We start from the raw sequence: 24753 nt of genomic DNA on the forward strand, positions 1-24753 counted from the left end.
ATGCGGAGCAAAGGGAACACTCCTCCACTGTTGGTGGGAATGCAAACTTGTACAACCACTGTGGAAATCAGTATGGTGGTTTCTCAGAAAATTGGAAATCGATCTACCTCAAGACCCAGCCATATCACTCTTGGGCATATACCCAAGGAATGCTCAACCATACCACAAAGATACATGCTCAACTATGTTCATAGCAGCACTATTTGTAATAGCCAGAATCTGGAAACAACCTAGATGCTATGGATTAAGAAAATGTGGTACAAAAAAATAAATAAATAAAAAATAAAAATAAAAAAAAGAAAATGTGGTACATATACACAATGGAGTACTACTCAGCAGAGAAAAACAATGACAGCATGAAATTTGCAGGCAAGTGGATGGAACTAGAAATATCATCCTGAGTGAGGTAACCGAAACGCAGAAGGACAAACATGGTATGTACTCACTCATAAGTGGATTCTACATATAAAGCAAAGAACAATCAGGATCAGGGAGGCTATATGGGGGGGGGGGGGCTAGGATGACTGTGGCTTATAATAAGTTTTGGTTTTACTCAATTACTGGGCAAGCATCAATCAAACATTTCACTATTAGGATAAGAATTTATACTGTATCAAACTGATAATAGAAAAATAAATTAATTAATTTTTTAAAAAAGAGAGAGAGTTCCAGGACAACCAGGGCTGTTACACAGAGAAATCCTGTCTCAAAAAATATATGACAACAATCATAATGGTTGGTCACTATACAACTGTTATCTCTTCCCTATATTCAGAGGCCTAAGGCAGTGTGGTAGTTTGAATGTAACTGGGCCCCCTAAGCTCATAGGCAGTGGCACTATTAGGAGGTGTGACTTTGTTGGAACGTGTGTGGCCTTATTGGAGGAAGTGTGTCACTATGGGGGTGGGTTTTGAAATCTCCTATGCTCAAGCTACACCCAGCGTCACAATTCAATTTCTGTTACCTGTGAATCAAGATGTAGAACTCTCAGCTCCTTTTCCAGCACCACATCTGCCTACTTGCCATGTCCTACCACGATGATAATGGTCTAAACCTCTAAAACTGTAAGCTACCCCAATTAAATGGTTTCCTTTATAAGCATTGCTGTGGTCATGGCGTCTTTTCACAGCAATAGAAACTCTAACTACAATGGAAGTTGGTACCAGAGACTGGGGTATTGCTGTGATAGGCCTGACCATGTTTTGGTTTGGAGGAATTTGGACTTTGGTACTTTGGGTTAGGAACATGGTGGAATGCTTTAAGCATTGCTTAATGGCCATGCTGATAGGAACATGGAAGCTTTGAACTATGGGAGGCTGGCTCAAGAGGTTTCAAAGGGAAAGAATTTTAGTATGTTGCCTAGAGATCATTCTTGTGATATTTGGATGAAGGAAGTGGCTGCTTTTTGTTCTTGTCTGAAGAATCTATCTGAGGCTAAATTGAAGAGATTTGGATTAATTCTATTGGCAGAGGAAATCTCAAAACAGCCTAATATAGACTCTGTCATATGGTTATTAGTGTTAATTCTAATGAAGGTACATAATGAAAAGAAAAAAAAAGCTGAGCAAGGAAAAATACAAAATGTACAATTTGAGGAGGAAAGGAGCATTGGGAATTGGAATGGAGCTAAGTTCTGTGTTCAAAGAGATAAACAAATTAATAAATGGAACAAAGTAAGTGGTGACCTCAGGGCAAGATCCTACACAGCTAAGTTTCCAACTTGTGAAAAGGAATTAAAGGCTGGGTGGCAGTGGCACACGCCTTTAATCCCACCACTCAGAAGGTAGAGCCAGGCAGATGTCTGTAAGTTTGAGGCCAGCCTGGTCTATTAAAGAAAAGTTGAGATCTGGGTGTGATAGTGCACACTTTTAAACCTAGCACTTCAGGACACCCAAGTTTAGGAAATGAAGGGAACCATTGAAAAGGAGAAAACTGGGGGCTGGAGAGATGGCTCAGAGGTTAAGAGCACTGGCTGTTCTTCCAGAGGTCCTGAGTTCAATTCCCAGGATTCACATGGTGGCTCACAACCATTCATAATGGGATCTGGTGCCCTCTTCTGGAGTGCACGTGCAGCCATACATACAGGCAGAACATTATATACATAATAAATAAATAAATCTTTAAAAAAGAAAACAGAAAACTGGTGAGAAGATGTACTTGAATGACAGGGCCATGTTCCAGCCCCAGCAAGCAACAGAATTTGGCAGCTTCAGCCATGTGGTTCTGGCTTTAGAGTCAAGGATACAATAAAGAGGTTATGGTAGTGGAAACACATGAACTTTGGACCAATAGCTGTGGAGCTCTCATGGTACTGGACTAGGCCCTCTGGATAGGCGAGATAGTTGTTTAGCTTGAACTGTTTAGGGGGCCCCTAGGCAATGGGATTGGGATCCATCCCTAGTGCATAAGGGGGCTTTTTGGAGCCCAGTGTCTATGGTGGGACACCTTGCACAGCCTTGGTGCAGGGGGGAGGGGCTTGGACCTGCCTCAACTGAATGTACCAGGCTCTGCTGACTCCCCATGGGAGACCTTGCCTTGAAGGAGGTGGGAATGGGGGGGGTGAGTTGGGGAGAAAGGTTGAGGGGCGGGAGGAGGGAGGAGAGGGGGAATCTGTGGTTGATATGTAAAATGAATAGAAAATTACTTAATAATTAAAAAAAGAAGAAAGGGATTATGGAATCTTCCTCTGTGACTAAGGAAAGCCACTGAACCCAGACAGGTGTCGGGGTGTCCCTGAAAGGAGGCCTAGAGAGGCCACTGTGTGAAGTTGTGAAGTTGAAGCCTGGATTGACTTGGAGACCACAAGTGGTTGGAGATCCAGAGTCGTGGGAAACCTATCAAGGAAAGCTGCTAACAGAGAGTTGAACCAGTCCATGAGAGAGAAGTGTGCTACAGTCAACAGAGCTGGAAGGAGCTGGAGACCTGAAGAGCACTTTGAATCAGACATGGAGATGCAGAGTTTGGAGATTGCCCAGCTGGTTTTCAGTCTTGCTTTGGTCCAGTATTTCCACACTGTGCCCCCTTCCTATGTTTTGGAACGGCAATGTATATCCTGTGCCATTATATGTTAAAAGTATGTGATCTGCTTTTTGATTTTGATATTTCAGGGGATTACAGTTAAGAGATTTCATGAATCTCAGAAGAGACTTTGAACTTTAGACTTTTAAATAAGTTTGAGACTGTTATAAACTATGGGGACTTTTGAAGTTAGACTAATGCATTTTGTATTATGATATTGTTACAAGCTTATGGGGAGTGAAATGTGGTAGTTTGAATGTAATTGACCCCCATAAGCTCATAAGCAGTGGCACTATTAGGAGGTATGACTTTGTTGGAGTAGGTATGGTCTTGTTGGACAAGTGTGTCACTGTGGGGGTGGGCTTTGAGGTCTGCTATGCTCAAGCTATCCCCTGTGTCACAGTTCACTTCCTGTTGCCTGTGGATCAAGATGTAGAACTCTCAGCTCCTTTTCCAGCACCATGTCTGCCTGCATGCTGTGTCCCACCTTGATGATAACTGATTAAACCTCTAAAACTGTAAGCTACCCCAATTAAATAGTTTCCCAATTTATAGTTTCATGGTGTTTTTTCACAGCAATAGAAACCCTGACTAAGACAGGCAGAATCCCTTCTCAGTGGTACCTGATACTTGGTGTCATCTCCATCTCTGCTTTCCACATCCATCTGTGCGGTATCCATGCCCTCTTGATAGCTGTCCTGGCTCAAGTCAACCAATGGGGTACTGATGCTCTGGGGTATCACTTCTTCATCTGTGAGGTCAATGGTGGGGTAAAGGCTGGCAGGGGACAACCATGACATGCTTGCTGAAGTGGTTGCTTGCCAACTCAGGCACTGTAGACAAAAAGAAAAGGTTGAGTCCCAGCAAACCAAAGTATGTGGGGATGCATATGAACAGCCTCCCTCCATTGGATCCCATGCAAGCAAGAGTGAAGAAACAAACCAAGACCCTTTTGTTTTATAAGAACGAGAGTTGGTGGTCATTGACCCCAAGGCAGAGCAGAAACAGAATAAGGATGTGAGTGCAAGGGCAGGTAATGACCAGAGGCTCTGAAGCTGAGCTCAGAGAGGGCGGGGTCTCTGAGGAACTGGCTCCTGTGCATCTGGAAACAGAAGTAAGATGTTCTGGACCTGGTGGGGTTGCCTCAAGACAGCAGGAAAAGACACAAGAGACATGCAGAGTAGACACCAGTGGCTTTCAGCTCAGCTCTAAGGTAGGCCAGAGCTGGGCCATGGGAATTCTTGTCTCTTCAATGTAATTCCAACAAGGCCAGTCCAAGAGTGAAGCCACAGGCTTAGGAGCTTACCTAACACCCAGGAGAAAGAGGCAGACCTTGTCCTATAGATATATTTGTTTGTTTGTTGTTTTTAATGAAACAGAGCTGGAGCTAGTTAACAGAAAGATTTAGGGGCTGGAATGATAGCTCCAAAGTTGAAGTCTTTACTGATCTTTCAGGGGACTTGAGCTCAGTTCCAGGCAACTTCCTCATGTGGCTTACACTGCCTGTAACTCCATCTCCAGGAGACCCCACGCCCTCTTCTGGCCTCTGAGCACAGGCACACATGTAACAAACACACAGAAACATATGAATAAAAGTAAAATAGCTTTTTAAAGACTCAATACAGTTTTTTTTCCTCTTTTTGGTTTTTTAAGACAGGGTTTCTCTATGTAGTCCTGGCTGTCCTAGAACTCACTCTGTAGACCAGACTGACCTCAGATTCACAGGGATCTGCCTGCCTCTGCCTCCCGAGTACTGGGATTAAAGGTGTGTGACACCACAGTCCGGTTGATTTAATATAGATTTAAACACAGGCGTGGACAAAGACTTGCTGAACCATCTACGCCTCGTTTTCTCTGCAGGTCTGTGAGTGGTGGGAAGTGGCTGGGCTCAGCAAGAGGAAACTTACTGCTGGGGACTTGGAGGGTGTCCTGGGCATCACTGGAGTGCTACAGCCACTGTTCTCCTCCACCTCGCCATCGCTACCTTCATCTCCATCTCCTGTCAGGTCCTGTGAAAAGGAGACAGCTTTCCAGTGTAGCCAAGTCACACAAGCAATACAGCTAAGGAAAGCAAACGGCGTTGAAATGCCAAAAACAACAACAATGACGGGCACATGGAAGAAAGCCAAACCTTAGTAAACAGAGGATACTGAGCAGACCTCCAGAACAAAAGGAAGTGTCAAGATCTGAGAAAGAACAGCCGAAAGAGTTCAACAGCGCCGTCACCTGGGGTGATGGCAAAACCTTACAAAGCTCTGGAAGGCAAAGCCATGGCCTACCAATGAGAATATCCCTGTCTTTCCTGGCACAAACCTTTAATCCCAGTGGTCAGGAAGCAAAGACCAGAGGTTCTCTACCCATTCAAGGCCAGCCTGGTCTACACAAAACGCTACACTAGCCAGGGCTGTGCAGTGAGGCCTTGTTTTAAAAAAAAAAAAAAAAAATACTATTCCTGTTAAGATGTTTGTTGTAGTTACACTTTGTTCATGGTAAAATAATTTAAAACTATCTAAATAAACCACTCTGTATTTTATGAATTACATGGATATGCTTATTATTATTGTGGTGTTGGTGATTATGACAAGCTCATGTCCTTACCACCCTCTTTGAATTTAATGGACTGGGGCATCACATTCTACAATATCTTGCTGACTTGAACATGACTGTGTTCTAAATATTTGCACAAAAAAGTGCACAGTGTGGGATAATGTAGAGACGACTCAGCAGTTAAGAACACTGGCTGCCCTTCCAGAGGACTCAGTTCCCAGCACCCACAAGAGTTACAAGCTCTTAAAGACCGGTAACCCCAGTTCTAGAAGATCTGATGCCCTATTCTGGCCTCTGAGGGTACTGCATGCATGTGACACTCAGACGTACAATGCAGGCAAAATACCCATAGACATAAAAATAACAGTAATTTAAAAATAAAATAACAGAGAAATCCTGTTTCGAAAAAAATAAAATAAAATAAAAAGTGTACTGAAGCCGAGCATAGTGGAGCACATCTTTAATCCTGGAATTTGGGAGGCAGAGGTAGGCGGAACTTTGTGAATAAGAGGCCAGTTGAGTTTACAGAGTGAGTTCCAGAACAGCCAGAAGAGCTACATAATGAGTGAGATTCTGTCTGGAAATGCCGGGGGATGCAGGGGTGGGCATTACAAGGCCAGAAAATTTTACAATCTTTTTCCCGTATATTATGTCCAGTAGTAAGATTGTCCTCTTTATTTTTTTAAGGGAGAACCCAAACACACTGCCAGAAATTATATAGTCGAGCTTCCCCCATTTGAGGAAATCGCAGGGGTCAGTGCATCCAGCGTACAAAGAATAAGCATCATCCTGGGAAAAACCTCTCCATGATCGTGGTGGCATCTCCCCTCCCCGGAAGGTGTCACTTACCCTTTTTATGAAGTGAATTGCAAATGCACTGATTAATGTCCACTTACACATCCCTGTATAGAAATTATGATTTTGTGATTACAATAATCACAAAATTACAGTACAAACAATATGTCCCTGTGAAATATCGGCAATAAATTACCTCGGTGCATAAACGCTAAAAAGATTTTATGAGCGGTAACCACAGGCTCACAAATACCAAAAGGGACTGAAGGGCAAAACCGTGTGATCAGCAAGTGGCAGGAATTGGACAACACACAATGCTGCCTAGCAGAGGGTCCTGGCGATTTTTGACACTCACAACATGTGTGAGAAGGACACAGGCCAACTGGCCAAATCAGACACCTGTTAATAAAAGGACCAAGAAGCAACTCTGTCCTTGGCCTTAGACTAAGCCCAGCACACACAGACCACAGACACAGAACAGTAAAAAGCTCGGCGCCCTGGTCGAGGCATTAAGAACCTAACTTTTCATTTGGCAACTGTGTGGCCTTGCTGGTGTGTTCCTTTCAAATTAGATGACTAGTCCTTTTACCAGATCAGCATAGGCACATTTATTTCAGTGCCAGGTTTAGATTTAAGTGCTATTACTGCTAACTAGCCACAGAAACACAAAAGCAATCCCGGCCCTCTGACCCCCGCAGGCCACCTCTCCAGGTGTCCCTTTTATTTCTGAGACAGTCTCACAACAAAGTCCAGGCTGCCCTCAGAGTGCTGGGGTAGCAGGTGTGTACTACTTGCCTTAATTACATTGTTCCTGGACATCACCTAGGTCCCCTAAAGTGGCTTCCTACCATCTTCCAGGGGAACAGAAGCCGAGTGGAGATGCGTGTTTACTGCTGTGGTTTGTCTGGACTGTCCCTGCTGCCTGACAACTGGGGGAAAAGCTAACAAGAGAGTGATAAAATGAAGGGAGAAAGTCATGATGGAAATATAACTCAGCCAGGCAGTGGTGGCAGGCGCCTTTAATCCCCACAGTCAGGAGGCAGAGGCTGATGGATCCTTGAGTTCAAGATCAGCCTGGTCTACAAAATGAGTTACAGGACAGCCAAGACTACATAGAGAAATCCTGTCTCAAAAAAAAAAAAATGTGAAAAAAATAATTTACCAGTAACTAAGCTGAGTTTCTAAATAAAAACTAGATATAACTAGCTTGGGGTTTTAATTTTTGCAGTTTTTTATCTACTCAGGTTACCAAACTCCTGTCAAAAACCTGGTGGCAATGGTTTTCTCCCATTCTGTAGGCTGTCTGTTTCCTTTGCTGTGCTTGAAAGTTTTTTTTTAATATTCATTTATTTTTACTTCATGTGCACTGGTGTTTTGCCTGCATGTATGTCTATGTGAGGGTGTCAGATCCCTTGGAACTGGAGTTACAGACAGTTGTAAAGTGCCACGTGGGTGCTGGGAACTGAACCTGGGTTCTCTGGAAGAGCAGTCAGTGCTCTTAACCACTGAGCCATCTCTCCAGCCTTGCTGTGCAGAAATGTTTGACTTCATGTGGCTGCATCTCTTCCTTCTTGGGACTGTTTCAGATGCTACGGGAAGCCTGTTCAGAAAGTCCCTGTCAAATACCTTTGTGTTGAACTATATTTTGTACATTTTCCACTAGCACTTTGAGCATGTCAGGTTTTAAATTAAAGTCTTTGATCCACTTAGAATTGACTTCTTACAGAGTAAGAAATACGAATTTCATTTTATTCCTCTACAGGTATGTCTTAAACTTTCTATTGCTGTGACAAGACACCATGACCAGGGCAGCTTATAAAAGAAAACTTGTTGTTGGACTCATGGTTCCAGGGGGTTAGAGTCCTTGATGGCAGAAAAAAGACATGATGGCAGGAACAGCTGAAAGCTTACATCTTGATCCACAAATTGGAGCTAAAGAAAGTTCTCATCTTGATCCACAAATTGGAGCTAGAGAGAGCTCACTGGGAATGGCAAGAGCTTTGGAAACCTCAAAACCTACTCCCAGTGACACACTTCTTCCAATAAGACCACACCTCCTAATCCTTCCCAAGCAGTTCCACCAACTGGGGACCAAGTATTCAAACATATGTGCTACAAGGCACAAAAAATATGTGAAGTAGGAATTCAGCTGATTAGGACAAAGCTGTACCTGGAGGAGTTAAGAACTCTTCCAGAGGATGAGGACAAGGCTCAAGGAGTCTTGGTGATATTGGCTTTTGATATTAGCCATCTTCTGCTATGAATTTCTCATGTGCTATTGTAGCTTTTCTGTCATTTATTGGGCACAATTTCCCCTCTACTGAGGAGTATTTAGATAACCTTCTGTGCAGTAATACATCCAGGATCCCTAATTTCAGACCTTTCTGTAATTATCATCATTAGCAGCATCCGGCCAGGACCATCCCCAGACAGACGAAAGTATCTTATCTGAGATACCTCACAGATTCTCTAAGAACAGACTTAACATCCAGACTATCTATTTGAGAAGGCCTAGTGGGTTGCTAATTAAGCTTAACTTTCTCCTTTTCCAAATCTTATCTCTAGTTTTAGATCTCCTTTTTGTTTGTTTGTTTGTTTGTTTTTGTTTTTGTATGTGATACCTCCAACAGTTTTTTTTTCTGCTCAGAATCTATTCAGCTATTTGTCATCCTTTGTATTTCCATACGAGTTTTGTTTTTTTTGTTTTGGTTTTGGTGTTTTTTTTTTTTTTTTTTTTGGTTTTTTTTTTTTTTTTTCTTTGAGACAGGGTTTCTCTGTGTAGCTTTGCGCCTTTCCTGGAACTCACTTGGTAGCCCAGGCTGGCCTCGAACTCACAGAGATCCGCCTGCCTCTGCCTCCTGAGTGCTGGGATTAAAGGCGTGCGCCACCAACGCCCGGCTCCATATGAGTTTTTAATTGCTTTTTTCTAGTTATCTGGAAAATGGCATTGGAACTTGGTTCCAGAATAGTCCTTTACACTGTGTGAAGGTGTGTCACTGTGACTGGTTTAATAAAGAGCTGAATGGCCAACAGCTAGGCAGGAAGAGCTTAGGCAGAACTTCTGGGGAGAGAGGGAACTCAGGGAAGAAGAAGGCTGAGTCTTCTCAGACTTGAGGAAGCAGCATGAGCAGAACAGAGAGATGAGGTGACGAGCCAGGAGGCAGAACACAGATTAAAATAAGTGGTTAGTTAAGTTCTAAGAGCTGCTGGGACAAGCCTAAGCCAAGGGCAAGCTTCCATAATTAATAATAAGTCTCCGTGTCATTTGTGGGGAGCTGATGGGACAAAGAAAGACTCATTACAGAACTTTGAAGAGGATGGCATCAAATTATTTGTGTATGTACACCCATTTTCACAATATTAACTCTATTAATCCAAGACCATGGAAGGTCTTTTTATCATCTAGTTTCATCTTTAATTTCTTTTCTCTATGTCTTAAAGTTTTCATTATAGAAGTCTTTCATTTTCTTGGTTAGGTTCATTCCTAAGTATTTTATGTTTGGGGGTTTCTTTTGTCTGGGTCTTTTCATTTGTTTACGTTGTTTCTTGTTTTTTGAGGTAAGAATAGAGGGATTTAAAAACCAAACTTTAAGGACTGGGGTATAGTCCCATGTTAGACCATGTGTGAAGCTGTGGCTTGATTCCCAGGTAAGAAACAAAAAGTCAGATGTGGCACAGAGGTCTCCAGGCCCAGCAGGGCTACCCAAACAGATCCTGTCTCAACATGAAACAAAATAAGACAAAACAAAAAGTCCAAATACGGTATGACCGTGTTAGAATAAGTGAAATGTGCTGTATTAATTAACTTATCAACAATATTGATAAATTAAGAACTAAGTTCAGAAACACACAAGAAGAACCCAATAACTCAAAACTTTCCAGCTTGATAATAAGTGAAGATTTTAATTTAACCTCCAGATTTCACATTTTTTGAGCCTCAGGACACTCATATTTTGAAAGTGAAAAGAAATGCCCAGAACCCCGGAAGGGAGGAGACAGTACCTGAATGTGTGCAGTCATGCTGGAGACCTTCCTCTTGGATGGTTGTGAGCTTGCTCTGCAGTCTATGGAGGACAGAGTCAAAGTACCCATTCAGAGGAAGGGTTGGCAGGCTTCTTGCTGACAGGCCTCCTCTAGTGTCTCCCCCAAACCAGTCATCGGCAGACACTATGCAGTGCCCCTGTCTCCTCTGTGTACCCATAAAGCGACAGGGCACAGACTCATGCCTTCCTTCCAAAAGCTAAGTAGTAACATTTGGGGTCCTAGTATGGAGGGGAGGCATCCAGCTCCTTCAAGAAAGTCACTGCCTGCCAGGCGGTGGTGGTGCACGCCTGTAATCCCAGCACTCGGGAGGCAGAGCCAGGCGCATGTCTGTGAGTTCGAGGCCAGCCTGGGCTACAGAATGAGTTCCGGGACAGGCTCCAAAACAACACAGAGAAACCCTGTCTCAAACAACAAACAAACAAACAACAAAAAAAGAAAGTCACTGCCTAATCCTATGAGGACAGTTTCTGACAGGGGATGCATCGCAAGTATTTCTATGTGGTCAAGTGGTTACAGGGGTGAACAAGGAAATTGGCCGCTTTTGCCCTTACAGAAAGTTCTGATGGCACCACAGGTCTCAAGGACAGGAATGGACCACACGGGAGGCTTCACATAGGGGGCTGAACTCCAGGTGTTCTGAGAGGTGCTAAGAGGAAGGGGCAGTAGGAGGCACGTCTCATCCATGATGATGCCAAAGTTAGCACAGCAAGAGGACCCATGGTCCAGTCCACACTGAGACCAGCCCTACCAGGAATGGCAAAGTAAGGGACCCACCATTTTGGGTGCTCTTGCTCAGAGTCCCAAGAAGAAGGAAGAGGCAGGAGGCTGTGGGCAGAGACAAGACAGAGCTTTGATGTTGCCTGTGTCCTGTGGGAGTAGACCAGTCCCCATTTGAGGAGCCCTGTGAGGGTGCTCAGAATCCCCACAGCTTCTTCATGAGCCAGGGAGAAGTTCTTGTCCCAGCCAAGGTGTGCAGCTGTATCTGTTGTGTCAGAATATAATCCCACCCCAGCTCCTCCCTGCCCACCTACCTCTGCTCTCCACTGTGCAGACTGCCTCCAAGACGTGGGTCAAGGGAACATTGTTAGTGTCTGAGGACTGGTCACTGCAGATCCCGTTGATGATGACACTTGGCTCACATCCACTGATGCCCTCTTCATCCTTGAGGTGTCTGCTCTCTCCCTCCATTGCTGTCTGTGGGAGAAGGCCAGAATGGATAAGAAGGCTCCTGAACCCTATCCCAGGTCCCTCATCAAACTCAGAGGCTCGGGATTTGGTTCCATGTACCAAGTAGCCCAGAAGGCTCAGACACCAGCACTCAGAGCTTGGGGTCTGAGACGTTAACTGCTGTATGACAACTCTTACACCATCATTCAAGGCATGCTTGCCCCAGATACCCTAGGTTCCCACCTGTCCCTGTCCCTTTCTCCCTGCTCGGCTTCTGCAGAGCCTCAAGAAGCCTGCACTCTTTTCCCTCATGGCCCCTTTGTTGGCTCTGCCTCCAGCTCTCCTTCCCTCTGACCCTCCTCAGACAGGCTTCTCTCCTCTCCATGGCAGCATAAGCCCCACCCCAGCCCATCCTCTGGGGCCCATTGGTCAGTTGGCCTCTCACTCATTCCCCCCTCATCAGCTGGGGGTGAATCCCAAGTTCTGAAGGGAAGGAAGGATACAGGGAAAGCGGTGGCAAAGGGCTGTGGCAGTCATCAGTGACAACTCTGACCTGCTGTGGCCTCACTTCCTCTCCAGGACCTGGTCTTCCCATTGCCATCTCTCTAGTAAGCCAGCTTAGACAGTGAGCCAGGTCCTCACTGATGGGTCCATAGGCCTGTGTGACCTTTGCCTTGGCTCACACAACGTTGTGGGCACCAATTAGGCACACACACACACACACACACACACACACACACACACAAGAAACTGCCCCTGTATCTGGGGGCTGCAATCCTATTCTGGAGAAAGAAAAATAATATACCAAGTGCTCAAAGATTCAACACCAAGGGCACCTGGGCCTCATATGCAATGGTAGCACTCAGGGTGCCGCGGCAGGAGAATTGAAAGCTGGCAGCCTGGGCTAACAGGGGAGAAGTTGTCTCAAAGCCAAAAAAAAAAAAAAAAAAAAAAAAGACATGTAAATGTTAGGTGTAGCTAAGTCTCATAACATGTGCATGGCAAGACACTAGATTCAATTCTTAGCATTTTAAAAAAAAATGTTAGGTCAGAAGACTGTAACAGGGGCTGGAGAGATGGCTCAGTGGTTAAGAGCACTGGCTGCTCTTCCAGGGGACCTGGGTTCAATCCCCAGCACCCACATGGTAGGTCACAACTGTCTGTACCTCCAGTTCCAGGGGGCCCAACATCCCCCACACAGACATGCATGCAGACAAAACTTCAATGCACATAAGATGAAGAACAAATAATTTTTTTAAAAAATGTTAGGCCGGGCAGTGGTGGTACATGCCTTTAATCCCAGCACTCAGAGGCAGAAGAAGCAGGTGGATCTCTGTGAGTTCGAGGCCAGCCTGCTCTACAGAGCAAGATCAAGGACAGGCACCAAAATTACACAGAGGAACCCTGTCTCGAAAAATACAAACAAATAAAAAAACATGTTAGAATTGGGCTGGAGAGGTGGCTCAGAGGTTAAGAGCACTGGCTGCTCTTCCAGAGGTCCTGAGTTCAATTCCCAGCACCCACATGGTGGCTCACAGCCATCTGTCATGATATCTGGTGCCCTCTTCTGGCCTGCAGGGACACATACAGGCAGAACACTGCACACATAATCAATAAATAAATCTTAAAAAAAAAAAAGAAAGAAAGAAAGAAAGAAAAGAAAGAAAAGAAAAATGTTAGAGTTAGCCACCACAACAAAACAAACCACATAAGCCACCACAGATGTCCATACTTGTCACTTAGGAGGTGGAGGCTCCAGTTTCCGCTGCTGAAGACAGCCTGGACCACTCAGGGAAAGCCTGCCTTTCACTGAAAAATTACATAAAACTATCTGGGAAGTGGGCCCAGGACTGGGATAACACTCAGGAAATGAAAGCTAAAAGTCTCTGTTTGAGGCAGGGTCTACACCCGTAGCTTAGGCTTCTGGGAACTCACATTAAACACACTGGAGCTTCCAAACTGAGTCTCCTAAAAGCTCCAATTACACACCTGAGCCACCCTTCCTGACTTGCCTTTGCTTTTAAAATCCATGTTGAGTTTGCAAAAATTAAGCCAAGTTAAAACAGTATTATGATCTACAACACTGTTTCTCAACCTGTGGTTCGTAACCCCTTGCACGTCAAAGAACCCTTTAACAGGGTTCGTCTAAGACCATCGGAAAACACGGATATTTATTACGATGCATAACAGTAGCAAAATTACAATTATGAAGTAGCAACGAAAATTGTCTGGTTGGGGGTCAGCACAACATGAGGAACTGTATTAAAGGGTCGCAGCGTTAGGAAGGTTGAGAACCACTGATCTACAAGAACTGTTTGATCAAGTTATCAATCATCACCACAGAAAAAGAGACTCAATGTTCTAAGTAAGTTTACAGTTCTGTGTTGGACTGCACGCAACCGGTCTCTCTGTAAGGCAATAGGTTGCACAGGTCTGAGCAGGAAAAGGTTCTAAAGTACCATCTTTTCACTTCATGAGGCCCAAGGTGGTCACTCTGAACTTTGCCTAGAGGAAGTTTACTACTGAGTAGCTGCTATCTAGCTCCAGTTTTCTCCTCGTTTCTGTCCCATCCAGACACTCACCAGAAAAAGGCTATCCTCAGAGAACCTTCTCGAACCACCTTAGCTGCCTGGGGATGCTATAAGCTTCACATCCACCAGGGGGCGCTATGTAGCACAGCCCGGGACAAGCCATAGACCCAGAGACGCTAAGTAACAAGGGGGAATGCATGGATCTCCCTGGGAAGGGGAAATAGAATAGATTTTGTGAGTGGACTGTGGGCAGGTGGAGATGGGAACCCGGGGATCAGGTTGGGGAAGGAGGGACACAAGGAAAGAGTATGGGGAAAGGTGAATTGGGCGGAGAAAAGAAAAAAAGGCTGCAGGCAAGCCTGTAGGGCATTTTCTTAGTGATTGATGGTGGAGGGCCTAGCCCCTTGTGGGTGGTAACATCCCTGGGTTGGTGGTCCTGGGTTCTATAAGAAAACAGGCTGAGCAAGCCATGGGGAGCAAGCCAGTAAGCAGCACCCCTCTGCGGCCTCTGCATCAGCCCCTGCCTCCGGACTTCCACACTGTTTGAGTTCCTGTCCTGACTTCCTTCAGCAGTGGACTTTGAATGTGGAAGCCTAAACCAAATAAACACTTTCCTCCCCAAACTTGCTTTTGGTCATGGTGTTTCATCACAGCAATAGTGACCCCGACTAAGACCCTGGCTGATTAATCCGTACATTAAAGATCCGCTGTTCTTACACAGACAAACAGAAGATGAGACTCCTCAGCCTGACATGGCCCACAGTGCTGGGACTTTTCTCTCAATACAAGGACTCTCTTGGCTCCCCACAGACTAGGGAAGTGTCTGATCCAGTCCCATCAGCGAGGCACCATTGCTTCATACAACAAACTAGCTCACTGTGGCCAGTTCACCACATCAGTGTCACTAAGTAATCTGAGTGGCCTTCCATGAGTGGGAGGCTGAACCCTAGTGGGAAGCTTGAGGATTCACTCCCTCAAGGCACACTGTGAGGGGGAGGCATGCAGTCAGGAGCTGGGGTAGAATCAGAGGCCTAAAGCAAGGACATGCATGACCTCATGCAGGGTCAGTGGTGGGTTCTCACACAGCCTTGGACTTCAGTCCCTCAGACGGTCCCTAACTGGGTCACCAGAAGCCAGACAGGAGTGTGCCCTCTTTCTACACCAGTCCAAGCAGACCTGCTGCCCAGAGCTGACAATGATTAACTACCTCAGACCTTCCCCCAGGGCATTAGCAGTGCCTAGGAAGCCAGTGTCTGAAAGGTGGGCAGCATACCTTCCTGAAAACACATCAGTATCCCACAAAACTCCTGCCTGGACCCACAACCAGGGCCTGGAAATGAGCCCTGTCATTCTGCCCATGACCTGGGTGTCCGGGGATGCACTGTACAGGGGACTGTGCCTCCTTCACAATGCACAACTCAGTGTCATATCAGAAACTTTTGTTGTTTTGGCTTTTTGAGACAGGGTCTCACATGGTCAGGCTGGCTTTGAACACACAGCAATTCTCCTGCTTCAGCTGTCACAGTGGTGAGATTATACATATGAGCCTGTTTCATTAAAAAAAAAATCTCAGCTGGGCATGAGGGCACATGCTTTTGTTCCCAGCACTCAGGAGACAGACAGAAGTAGGCAGATCACAGAAAGTTCCAGGTGAGCCAGGGCTACATAGTGTGACCCTGTCTCAAAAAACAAATAAATAAATATAAATTATTTTTCTCCAAGTTTGAGGGATAGTTCCCGAGTTGGGCTAGCCTGGGCTGCATAGTGACAGCCTGCTTTGTCAAATTCTCTATTTTACTAGCTACTGTCACTGCCTTGCAGCCTCTAAAACACAGGTTCTGTGGCCATGACTAAAATATGCCTAAAATAGTTCCTATCCTCTATTCACGTTCTACAGACAGGTTCAACAAGTCCAATTCCCATGACTCAGGATGGAAAAAAAAAAAAAAAAAAAGGCAGGGAACATTATGGAAACATTGAAAGAGAAGGGAGCCTCTCACCTAACAGTCCAGGTGAAGTCACTGGCCTGTGGAACATTTAAAATTCCAACACAATTGACATTTGTTTAAGGCCTTTCTCTGTCCCCAGCTATAAAACTACAGTCTGCTAAGAATCTCACCAGAAAACCCACTTACGGGGAAAAGATCCATCCTAGCCGCTGAACAATCCTAACAGCTCCTGAGCTTTTTATCAGATTAGAATTCTGAGACTGCTTCCTGTTGCCTGTGAGTCAACATGTAGGACTCTCAGCTCCTTCTCCAGCACCAGGTCTGCCTGCACACCACCATGTTACTCATGATGATAATGAACTAAACCTCTGAAAATGTAAACCACCTCAATTAAATGTTTTTCCTTAAAAGAAAGAGAAGGAAAAAAAAATGGTGTCTTAGCAACCTTTTGAAATTAACTTGACAGCCACGAAAATGGTATATATGGCTGATGCTAAGACATGTAAAGACTGCTCTCCCTTTGAAGGCCACACCACACCTGGGTGTCTTACCTTAGAGTCTCTTCCTCTAGATGTCTTGCTTAAATCTACATTTAAATGTTCTTTAATAAATAGTTCTTTTTAAATTTGTATATATTGTGGTGGTTGAGTAAGAATGGCCCCCAGAGGCTCATATAATTGAATGCTTAGTCACCAGGGAGAGGAACTGTTTGAAAGGATTAGATAGATTAGGAGGTGAGGCCTTGTTGGTAGAAGTGTGCCACTGGGGGTGGCCTTTGAGGTTTCAAAAGCCCAGGTCAGGCCCAGGCTCTCTCTTGCTCTCTGATCAGGATGTAAAGCTCTCAGCTACTGCTCTAGCACATTTTTCTGCCCCCCCCCACCATGATGATAATGGACTAACCCCCTGAAACTGTAAGCCAGCCCTCCATTAAATGCTTTATTATAGAAGAGTTGCCTTGGTAATGGTGTCTCTTCATAGCAATAGCACAGTGTGTGTGTGTGTGTGTGTGTGTGTGTGTGTGTGTGTGTGTACATGTTATATGTGTATGTATACACTTGTACCACAGTGTTCACAAGGAGGACAAATGACATCTGGCTGGAGTATGCTCTTGGCTTCTACCGTGTGGATCTCTGTGGAGCCAAGTGCCTTCCCCACCACCACCCCACCCTACCACCCAGTCATTTTTTCAGCCCTGTGGTTCTTTACTGAGAAATTGACATTTATGGTTTCTGGCACAATTTTATCTTTTTTTCTTGAGCATTTTTCTATTTTTAATAAGCACCCCAACTCTGTTTCATGCTGGCCTGTTCTAGAATTCTTTTCTGTGTTGAAGCTACAACTCTTGGGGTTGGCTAAGTCACTGGGGAGAACAGTGTGGAGCTCTGCCTCTGTTCCAGTCACTGGTGTCATCTTTGAATGTGCTATTGCTGTTCCTGTAGCCTGGACACCCTCCCTGTCACAACCACCACTGTAGCCAAGGCCTTTTCATTGCCCAGACTTCAAAGCCAGGATGGGTCCTCTCCTGGGCCTCTCTTCCAGGATCTCCAAGAGGATGGATGGGCCTGAGTAATTAATGCCTAGCTGCAGGATGCCTTGGGCTTCATTCCAGCACTAAAAACTGATGTGGTCCTTCAACCTACAACAACAAAAATATAAATCCCCTACCTGATAATAAGGTAGAGTTTTTGTTGTTGTTGTTGTTGTTTTGAGGGCTTACAATGTACCACCTGCTACTAGGTGTTTCACCTAGTTAATTTTATAGTAGCCCATGTAATCCTTAATTGTAGATGTTACTGTTTTGGTAGTGGTGGTGATTTTGTTTGTCATTGGGATAGGTGTTGTTTTAAAAATAATAAACAGCGTTGGTTACCATGCACAGAGGTCACAAGCCATGACAAAACCCAGTATCAGAGCTTTATTAGTGGGGCAGCAGCAGGGCAGGTGTGTGTGGGGGGGGGGATGACACAAAAGAACCAGGCCTGGGGAAGAAGCACAGGGAGCAGAGAGAGAGATAACAGAGAAGACACAGTGTGGGAGGAGAAGAGAGAGGAGGAAATCTGTGTCTGGCTTTTTAAGGATTCCCATGCTCATGCATAGGCGTGGGCTTACAGAGCTATGCCATGCATGCACTGATTGTGTGAGCACGCCATGAGCACATAATCACGAAGCACGCATTGATGACATAAGACCCCTTGCTTAGCTGCTGGACTGCATGTGTGGCCATGCAGCTGGAGGAGCGGCAGTATCCTAACATTCCAGGCTTTTGGCTTACTATAAAAAAGCAGGTGAACAGGAATAGGAACATTGTTTCTCCTGGAAAAACTGCTTCCAGCTGATTTGGTGGGCGTCAGTTGACTCTGGGGGGGGAGGGGGGAGGGAAGGAGGCTTCTGACATAGACAGGCATCCTGGGGTGGTGAGCTGTCGTCTGCTGCCTCAGAGCTGGTCATCTTTCTTGGCTTGCCACCCTGTGTCTGATGGGATGCTGGTGAGACTGAGAAAAGCTTACAAAAAATATTATTTTTATTTTTTTCCTTTGGGAGTTCCCAGGGTGATAGAGGGGTCCCAAGACCAGCAAAGTTTGGGTTTGGTACTTATCTGAAGTAGATTCAACCTGTCCAGATGGATTTAAGCTGGTTTCTGAAGCTTAGAAAAATATTTGAACATATTAAGAAGCAGCCATGAGAAAAATTAAAGCTTAGGCTGGTGACCATTGTAGTGTTTGGTACTCTGCTTACATTGGTTAGTGTTAATGAGAGAGAGAGAGAGAGAAAGAGATTGGAATATATCTTTAATTTTTACCTGAGATAAGCCTCATCAGAGACAGATTATTTTTGAGGCACCTGTTTCCTTTATTAGTTTAGCATCCAGGAGACACAGGTGATCAATTGTTAGGAGCATTTAACAATAATAGATGGTTATATTAAAGTCTAGAGGGTTTTTTGTTGTTTTGTTTTTGCAGAGCCCAGACCTTTTTTGTTCTGGGGGTGTAAATACCTTTTAACTGTTACTGTTCCTTACCATGTGGGTATATCTGATGATCCTTGGACTCCAGCACTATGGTGATCCTGTAACAATTAGCTGAGTAGTTAATTAGAAGAGGGAACCCGGAAGAGAAAAGCTTATGGGGTAGAGAGAGCAGGGTCCTGTCTGTGTCCCTGTGCATGAGAAGCACTGCTGACTAGTCAGGAGTGAGGCACATGGAAGGAGCTCCTACTTTAGCTGGAAAATCTCTTCCCATTAATTAACCCTGAAAGTACAATCAAGTCTGATGAGGTGGATAAGGCTGTCCCCCACCACAAGAATAGGAAAATGAGGACAGATGGGACCTCAAAATTTCCTCAGGACTGATGAAGTGGCTCAGTTTCCAAAAGAAAGGAAATGGATCATCCCATGCTGCATCCTGGGTTCCCTGTGAGGATCTTGATAGCATAAGGGGCTCTGATTTGGATCCTTTCCTTCCGGCATCCCACGATGACAGCTATGCTCAGGAAATGACAAACTAGCACCTCAGTCTCATCCTCTCTTGTATCAAACCCACTTGCCAAGTCTGACCTAAATTAAGCAAGTTCCTTCTGGGCAGTCAACTTAACCTAGGAACTCCATTGGTCATGTAAAAATTCTTCCTCTCAGGCACAATGCATTCTCTAGCCTTCAGCAATTTCGATCCTCAGCTCCACCAAAAAAAAAAAAAAAAAAAAGTTTTATTGCTGTGAAGAGACACTGAGTATAACAATTCTTTTAAGATTCATTTATTATGTATACAGTGTTCTGTCTACATGACAGAAGAGGGCACCAGACCATTATAGATGGATCATTATAACCTATGCTCTTGACCTCTGAGCCATCTCTACACAACTCTTATAAAGGAAAACACTTAATTGTAGAGTTTAGTCCATTATTGCCACAGTGCAGAAGGAGCTGAGTGTCATGATACATTGTGCCATCAAAGATTGTCTGAGGATCAGAAGACAGATCCAGACAGAGGCCAGGCAGTTATGGCACACATCTTTCATCCTAGCATTTGGGAGGCATAGACCCATCTGGATCTCTGAGTTCAAAGCCACCATAGACTACATGAGATTAACTCAGTCTAGGAGAGCAACAGAGCCAGGCAGTGGGGAAACACTCCCTTAATCCCAGTACTTGAGATCTCATACTTTTGCTACTAGTATTTGGGAAGCACACACACCATTAATCCCATCACAAGAAAGAAGCTGAAAAGGCTGGGCAGAGAAAGGCATATATATAAGGCCTGAGACAGAAACTAGAGGCTCTTTTGACTGAGGTTTTCAGTCTCGGGGTTCATGGTAACAGGATGTGCTGAGGAGTTGGTGAGGTGAGAAGTAGCTGTGGCTCATTTCCTCTGATCTCTCAGCATTTACCCCATTGTTTGGCTCTGGGTTTTTTATTATAAGACTATTTAGGGCCAGGCAGTGGTGGCTCATGCCTTTAAGACTTTAATCACATACAAACCCTGTCTCAAACAAACCCAAAAAATTAAAAAATAACAAACAGTAGGTGCTGCTGGGGAATTTCTCCAGCCACAATAAACTTATGCTTTACCAGATTTTTTTAAAGATTTATTTGTTACTATGTATACAGCATGTATGACTGCAGGCCAGAGAAGGGCACCAGGTCTCATGACAGATGGTTGTGAGCCACCATGTGGTTACTGGAAATTGAACTCGGGACCTCTGGAAGAGTAGTCAGTGCTCTTAACCTCTGAGCCATCTCTATAGTCCCCTAAATTTATCCTTTAAAAACAAAAATCCATTGGGGATTTAGCTCAGTGGTAGAACACTTGCCTAGCAAGTGCAAGGCCCTTCGATCCTCAGCTCAAAAAAAAAAAACCCATGTGTGGGTATGTTGCCTGGATGGATGCCTGTTCCTGTGGAGTCCAGAAGATTGCAATGCATTCCCTGGGACTGGAGTTGTTATGTGGGTGGTGCTCTGGAAGAGCAAGGCACTACTCAATCCCTTTAGCTTGTAAGGTGTTGTTTTTTCTCAAGGTGGGGTATCTGTAGCCTTGGCTGTCCTGGAACTTGCTCTGTAGATTAGACTAGCTTCAAACTACCTACCTCTACCTCCACCTACCTCTACCGTGCTGGGATTAAAGGTGTGACCACCAACACTTGGATTTCTTTTTGGTCCTCCTTAAATACGATACCCATAGCTGGAGTTTTCTCCTGTCCTGCCTGGCCCGTGGTCAAGACAGGATACCCAAGCAATAATGTTCTACAAAATGAGTAGAACTAATGAGCATCTTAAGCTAAAGGTGCCAAAATTTTTCACATGGTCAATTATAACAATTAATTCCATGTTTAACAATCAACGGTAATTTAAATTGCCCACTAAACTAACCTTCGGGATAATTATGGTAACTAACCAAGAAATCTGTAAGTAGGGATATTTATTACTCACAGTGTAATGTAGCCCAGGCTGGCCTAGAACTAACATGGATGTACCTGATCTGGCATTCAGTGATGGTGTTAAAGACCAGGAAGTAGACCAAGCCCCATTTGTAGAGCAGACATCCTGTGTATGTCAGCACACATCAGCAGACAAACACACACACAAGGTTAGAGAAATACAATTTTAATCAAACAGAAAGGAAAATTCTAGGCATCTGTTAGCTTTCTGCCTAAAACTTAAAAAATAGCGGAGACAAAGCCGTTGAAACAAGGCATTTTCCACTTGTGACACTGCTCCATTACCAAATAAAAAAAAATTAAAAAAACCTTTAATGAAAATAGAAGTCTGAGAGTCGTAAAAAGTGTATAAAAAGCCCCCAAATGTGTCAAGGTTGTCCTTTTTCTACAAAATAGCACCAGTAATCAGAGTAAAAGGTGTTAAAAAAACATTGAGATAGCATTTCTGAAATGCAGCTTTTCTTATCTCCAGTGATACCCCTAAAAAAGAATGCCCCTTAAAAACACAATGTATCATGGGGTAAAAAGGTTTTAAAAATCTCCAGAAGATCCAAGTTTCTCGCTGTAGTTTCCCCATCATCTCTTAGATAAGGGAAAATAGTGTGCTTCTGGCCCTAGCTTCTCATAAAGTATTAGAGGATCATACTTATCTGGAGACCTGAGCTGGCGGGGGAGGAGGGTCCCATCATTTGGAGAGAGGGAGTGGGAAATAGTTCAGCTAGAGTCCCTCCTTCACATCCCTCACACATGGAAGAGGGGCCACCCCACTTCCTGAGCTCAAAAACATTCTATTCCAGTCTTGAGGATTAGCTACATGGGCCCCTGCCCAGGGAATCTTGGGGGAAACAGCCCTGAATGTGATGATGACATCATCCCTGCTGACATCATCATCATACTGGAAAATGCGACAAGACCAAAAGGACTCCAGCCCTTGCAGCAAAGCAAGGGGAAGGTGCCACTAAGACTTAAGTCATAAACCTTTTCAGCTTCTACTGTCCCTAGGGAAAATTAAAAACAAAAACCAAAAACATTTCTAGCCCCTTGACCTTGTTCATCTGAGCCCACATTGACACTAGCATCTCTAGCAAATAAATGTGGAGCACAGGTTATTTAAAAACAAAATCTGAAGTGATTTTGCAGCATTAACCTGAGTACTGGGAGAGCTGTCATTTTGGTATCTTAGCCATCACTTCTGACTGATTAACCCAGGAGGGGAAAAAAAGCCATCTTACAATCTACTTCAAGTTTTAAAGTTTCAAGGTAAGAAAACATGAGCACCATGTCGGGCTACTCTAAGCAGCCAGGTCTGAGCTGTGCACATTAAGGGAGCACCTTGGGCTCCCCTGCAAGGGCCAGGAGGCTCTGCTCCCACTGAGCAGGAGAAAGCTGAGGTACACAGTGAGGTGAGGCCCCAAACAGGTGAGCTGAGTGAGGAAGGGGAGAGGTGAGGTGCCTTCAGGGAAAGGGTGACTCTGGGGACCTGGCTCAGACCAAGAGCACCCCAGTCCTGGGTAGAACTATTCACATGCAAAGTAGTCCTTCAAGGGGGCAAAGAGGTGTCTGATGACTGGCACACTCCAGGATCTTCCCAGCAGCTTCTGGCGGGCGCCACGGCCCATGTTGGAGACATCTGTGTAGTGTGCAGGAAAGCCGAAGATCCTGGGAGAACAACACAGAATGAAAAGACACAAGGTTAGAGGGGCCCATGTCCCCATCACACCAAGAACAGCTGTGTTCTGGAAGCCCAGTCTTAGGAAAGCTAGCAGGCTTCATCAGGACTATTGGTTCAAAGGAACCTTCCTGACTACCAGTTCCACCGTTGGCTCAGAACACTTGCTAACAGCTGACAGTGACGGGAAACCAGCGCTGTGCATCTTCACTGGGACTGTGCCCTTGTTCCTTACATTCCATGCAAGGCTGCTTCTTAGGTGCCTAGTGTGAAATAACCCATGAATGACTGCCAGTCAGCCAGCAGACGTGTATCTAGGACCATTCTTCAACGCTTAGTGTGAACTGGTCAGCCAGAAGACACATGTATTTGGCTTCCAAACATAATGAGTGGTCAAGCAATTTGTCTTCAGAGAGGGAAAACACAAGACGAAATTTTCAGTGGCAAACACAGGGGGCTCACAGCCGCATGAGCACATGTATGCACACAGCCCGCTCTCTCCTGCTCTCGCTCACAAAATACTAGAGAAAAATAATTCCAGCGCTTGCCAAAGGGACTTCATCAAGGGTGCTGAAGAGAACAAGGACTGACCCTCAGTATTGCAGGCTTACAACAGCTCTAATGTTACCTGTAGGAACTCACCACCTCAAGCCCAGGCGTTGTTATTCCTGGCATCTACATAGTACCAATCACACCTCAAGAATCACTTTAAACTGAACTTTCAAATTCCAGAACAAGCTACAGCATGGACATAATTACAGTGTTCCCAGGACCTTTGTAGAAGAGGGCACTGAGGTTGTGAAGACGTTGGTAGTATCCTGAAACTGTCTCTAGACATAACAAGCAGATGCAGAACTCACAGTATTGCGATGGCATGCACCAGGCCTGTGCAAGTCCCCACTATAGAGTGGGGGAAGACAGGCATCCCAGCATTAGGTAGATGACTAACATTCCCAGGAATGGGAAAGTCAGCTGATGTGAACCCTGTTGGGCTTATTACACAGCAGGGCAGAGTCCACTCTGCAGTAATAGCTGGGGAGCACAAAAGGGACTTGATGAGAAGAGGGGGAACGGTAACATCAAAATTGGGTGAATGGGAGTGGAGAGGGTAGTGATGGAGTTAAGGGAAAAGGGTAAATATGTTCAACTTTGAAAAAGAATTGTTTAAAAATTACTTGGACAAGGTGGTTCACATTTATAAGGCCAACATTCAGCAGGCTGAAGAAACACAGGCATGCCCAGACTACAGTAGGTTCCTGCTCGGCCAGGGGACCAGAAAGAAACAGACATGCAATGAAATATGGAGTACTAACACCTTCATGAAATATCTGGAAAACAGGGCGAGTGCTGGTGCGCACACCTTTAATCCCAGCACCCAGGAGACAGAGGCAGTGGGTCTCTGTGAGTTTGAGGGCAGCCTGGTCTACAGAGTGAGATCCAGGACAGTCAGGGATACACACAGAGAAACCCTGTCTCAAAAACAAAAAAATAAAAAGGGGGGTGCAGGAGGATCTATCTCTGAGTTCAAGGCCATCCTAGTCTACATAGTCAGCTCCAGGACAGACAGAACTCCTTAGAGAGACCCTACATCATCCAAACAATA

The 24753-nt window shown here is 44.9% G+C and overlaps 2 protein-coding genes and 1 non-coding gene across 3 annotated transcripts in view; all 3 read right to left on the reverse strand.

Moving 5' to 3' along the window:
- Window positions 1-11592, reverse strand: part of LOC118581961 (DNA (cytosine-5)-methyltransferase 3C-like) — a 35166-nt gene extending 23574 nt beyond the window's left edge. Inside the window, exons 1-2 of the mRNA XM_036184352.1 lie at window positions 11436-11592; window positions 3642-3769 (exon numbers count right to left, since the gene is read on the reverse strand). Of these exons, the coding sequence (XP_036040245.1) occupies window positions 3642-3769; window positions 11436-11592 (285 nt within the window). The remainder of the gene's footprint in view (window positions 1-3641; window positions 3770-11435) is intronic.
- On the reverse strand, window positions 6248-6407 carry LOC118583323. Its single transcript, XR_004944903.1, has one exon. It is a non-coding gene; the product is annotated as a U1 spliceosomal RNA (small nuclear RNA).
- A 10039-nt stretch (window positions 11593-21631) lies between the features above and the next one.
- Window positions 21632-24753, reverse strand: part of LOC118582361 (DNA (cytosine-5)-methyltransferase 3B) — a 38124-nt gene continuing 35002 nt past the window's right edge. The window contains exon 22 of the mRNA XM_036185167.1: window positions 21632-23140. Coding sequence (XP_036041060.1) covers window positions 22999-23140 — 142 coding nt within the window. The 3' untranslated portion in view covers window positions 21632-22998. The remainder of the gene's footprint in view (window positions 23141-24753) is intronic.

The sequence above is a fragment of the Onychomys torridus genome, chromosome 4 (genome assembly GCF_903995425.1).
Source record: "Onychomys torridus chromosome 4, mOncTor1.1, whole genome shotgun sequence".
NCBI lineage: Eukaryota > Metazoa > Chordata > Mammalia > Rodentia > Cricetidae > Onychomys > Onychomys torridus.